At 37.3% G+C, this 1,102-nt stretch overlaps 1 protein-coding gene across 1 annotated transcript; it reads left to right on the top strand.

Annotated features, from left to right (window-relative positions):
* Positions 1 to 12: 12 nt before the first annotated feature.
* On the top strand, positions 13 to 1,094 carry LOC121966235 (nuclear factor NF-kappa-B p100 subunit-like; the record flags this gene model as incomplete). The annotated part of the gene is made up of 2 exons (XM_042516342.1): positions 13 to 170; positions 957 to 1,094. Coding segments are annotated over 2 exons (296 nt in total), but the record flags the coding sequence as incomplete, so codon positions are not given.
* Between the last annotated feature and the right edge of the window lie 8 nt (positions 1,095 to 1,102).

The following is a 1,102-nucleotide window of genomic DNA, read 5'->3' as shown; positions in this document are numbered from 1 at the left end:
TTGTTTTGCTTTTTTCAGATCAATAACTACGTGGGTCACGCCCGGGTGGAGGTCCAGCTGGTGACCCACTCTGACCCTCCTCGTGTTCACGCTCACAGTCTGGTGGGACGCCACTGCACCGAGAACGGCACCTGCACGCTGGACATCGGTCCCAACGACCTCACCGCCTCGTCAGTATCCAATCACGCCGCTGCGTTCAGACTGAATCACAACAAAACAAACAGTGACGAGGAGTCAGCAGGAAGGTTTTGATTCCTCAGCTGATTTCCACGTTACTGCTGAGGAAAAAGTCCAAAGAGGAAGTCGGGATTTTCTCTTTTAAATTTAAGTTCAGGGGAACACTAAATAATGTTTTATCATATAAAAGTCCAGCGCAGAACACAAAACATAATAAATAAGTCAATTCATTCCTAACAGTGACAATGGAAGAAAAAGCTTCTTATATAAAACTCGGAAGCAAGCAAGAAATATGACACTAACCAAACCTGGAAGGGGAAATCTTTATTAAAGAAGTGATGATAATAATGACTCATTCATATAAAAATAGAAAGTAAAACTTTACAAAACATCAGAAGGCAAACAGAAAAAAAACTTCAAAATTAACCAAATGTCCTTCAACAAAGACTCAGAACAGCTGTGGATGATTGTTCGATAAACTGATCAGTTGAGTTAAATGAGTTTAACAGAATATGTTATGATATATGTATAAAATGTAATTAAAAGGTTTTAGAAATGCAAACATAAGTACATAAAACAATAAAGAATATATAAAGAATAAATACATAAATAAGAGGAGGTAGATTAAATTAAATAGAAAAATAAATGAATAATAGAAAATATATATGTAGCATTTACTGTGAAATATTTATGTATTAAATGAGACAAAGTTTTTCTGTTATGGATGTAAAATGTGAAAGTAAAATGTAAAGTAAATGATATGATATCGCCTCCTGTAGATTCAGTAACCTGGGGATCCTCCATGTGACCAAAAAAGGTGTGGTGGAGGTTCTGAGCCGAAGGCTGAGAGAGGAAAGGAAGAGACAGAAAGGAGCACACTGTCACCTCACAGGTAAACTCACCTGTTACAGCACACTGTCACCTC

Source organism: Plectropomus leopardus, unplaced genomic scaffold, assembly GCF_008729295.1.
Source record: "Plectropomus leopardus isolate mb unplaced genomic scaffold, YSFRI_Pleo_2.0 unplaced_scaffold23652, whole genome shotgun sequence".
In the NCBI taxonomy this organism is placed as follows: domain Eukaryota; kingdom Metazoa; phylum Chordata; class Actinopteri; order Perciformes; family Serranidae; genus Plectropomus; species Plectropomus leopardus.
The sequence above is the reverse complement of the archived record's forward strand: the minus strand, read 5'-3'. Positions and strand labels throughout refer to the sequence as shown.